Genomic DNA, 1932 nt, shown 5'->3' on the forward strand with positions numbered 1-1932 from the left:
TGACAAAATAAAAAGGTATAGAGCTAAAGGTCAAACCTTGCGGGATCTGCTGCAAAACCGAGCACCCAACTGATATGTGCCCAATACTTCAAGAAGATAATGAATCTTTGCAAGCTATGGGAGGATTTCAGCAAAGGCCATTTGATCAACATCGCAACAACCAAGCTTGGGGAGGGCCTCAAAATAACAATTTCCAGCCAAGACCTCAACAGAATTTTCAGCAAAGAAACCAATATCAAGCTCCACCCGGGTTTCAGCAAAATCAGCACCAGAGCAATTTTCAGCAACCACCTGTTCAGTCACAAGCTAGTAGTTCCAGCTGGAAGACATAGTTAAAAGGCTTGCTACCAGTACCCAAGCTTTCCAGAATGAAACAAAGTCCAGCATCAAAAATCTCGAGCAGCAGGTATCACAACTCGCGAACTCCATGAGCAAACTAGAAGCACAAACCCAAGGAAAATTCCCATCTCAGACTGAGAAAAACCCGAAGCACAATGCTTGTGCTGTCACCCTCAGAAGTGGTAAAAACTACAAAGGACCTGATCAGCAAGAAGATGAGGAAGAAGAGATCGTGGTTGAGCAAAAATTTGAGGCAACTGAAGAGGTGCAGAAAAAAGATGGACCTGCTGAACCTGAAGTAAAAATTACCCCTCCTCCTTTTCCCTCAAGATGAAAACACAAAAAAAGAAAAGGAAGATAAAGAGATTATGAATTTCTTCAGAAAGGTTGAGGTAAATATTCCCCTTCTTGATGCAATTAAACAACTACCCCGATATGATAAATTTTTAAAAGAGTTGTGTACTTCAAAAAGAAAATTAAAAGGAAACAAAACAGTTAAAGTAAGCGAGAATGTTTCAGCTGTTTTACAAAAAAGGCTACCCCGAAAGTGTAGGGATCCAGGAGTATTTACTATTCCTTGCAAATTGGGGAACCTTTCAGTGCCAAGAGCTATGTTGGACTTAGGAGCTTCTATAAATGTTTTACCATATTCACTTTTTAAAACTATCGGGGTAGGGCCTTTAAAAAGAACAGGAGTTATCATTCAGTTAGCTGATCGTTCTCTGGTGCACCCAAAAGGTGTACTGGAAGACGTTTTGGTTCAAGTGAATGAACTCATATTCCCAGCTGATTTCTATGTTTTGGATATGGGAGATGACGACTCACCAAACTTAGGTTCCATTCTTTTGGGGAGACCATTTTTAAAAACTGCCAGAACCAAAATAGTTGTTTATGATGGTACCCTTTCAATGGAATTTGATGGTGAAGTTATCAACTTCAATATTTATGATGCCATGCGTTATCCTGATGATGTTTCAGCCCTTAATTTTATTGATGTAATTGAACCACTAACTGAAGAATATTTTGAGATTGCTAACCGTGAATCACTAGCATTAGTGCTCCATAGAAATTTGTCTATTAATGCAGCTCATGTTATATCAGAAAATTATGTGGTTGATAGAGAAGTTCAAGAGATGGCAGCTCATATGGACCAGCAGAGAAAGCTGAGGTATGGTACTGAAACTCTTAAATTACCAATTTCTAACTCCAAGCTTTTTCCTTCAGTAGTGCAAGCCCCCATCTTGGAGCTGAAGACCCTTCCACAACATCTGAAATATGCATATCTTGGATAAAAAGAAACATTACCAGTTATCATATCCAACAAGCTGTCAGAAAAAGAAGAGTTAGAGCTGATCAGAATTCAGAAGGAGTATAAAAGCGCAATGGGGTGGACTATTGCAGACATTAAAGGACTCAGCCCATCTCTATGCATGCACAAAATTCTGATGGAAGAAGATTATAAGCCATCGCGAGAAGCCCAACACAGATTAAACCCACCAATGATGGAGGTGGTTAAAAAAGAAATTATGAAGTTATTGGATGCTGGGATGATATACCCAATTTATGACAGCAAGTGGGTCAGCCCAGTTCAAG

General features: G+C 39.5%; 1 protein-coding gene across 1 annotated transcript; it reads left to right on the plus strand.

The window, feature by feature from the left end:
* Window positions 1-707: 707 nt before the first annotated feature.
* On the plus strand, window positions 708-1631 carry LOC145104923 (uncharacterized). The gene has a single exon (XM_079042082.1). The coding sequence runs from the start codon at window positions 708-710 to the stop codon at window positions 1629-1631; it is 924 nt and encodes a 307-aa protein (XP_078898208.1).
* The last annotated feature ends 301 nt before the right edge of the window (window positions 1632-1932 follow it).

The sequence above is a fragment of the Lactuca virosa genome, chromosome 4 (genome assembly GCF_052849685.1).
Source record: "Lactuca virosa cultivar CGN04683 chromosome 4, Lactuca_virosa_CGN04683_v6, whole genome shotgun sequence".
In the NCBI taxonomy this organism is placed as follows: Eukaryota; Viridiplantae; Streptophyta; class Magnoliopsida; order Asterales; family Asteraceae; genus Lactuca; species Lactuca virosa.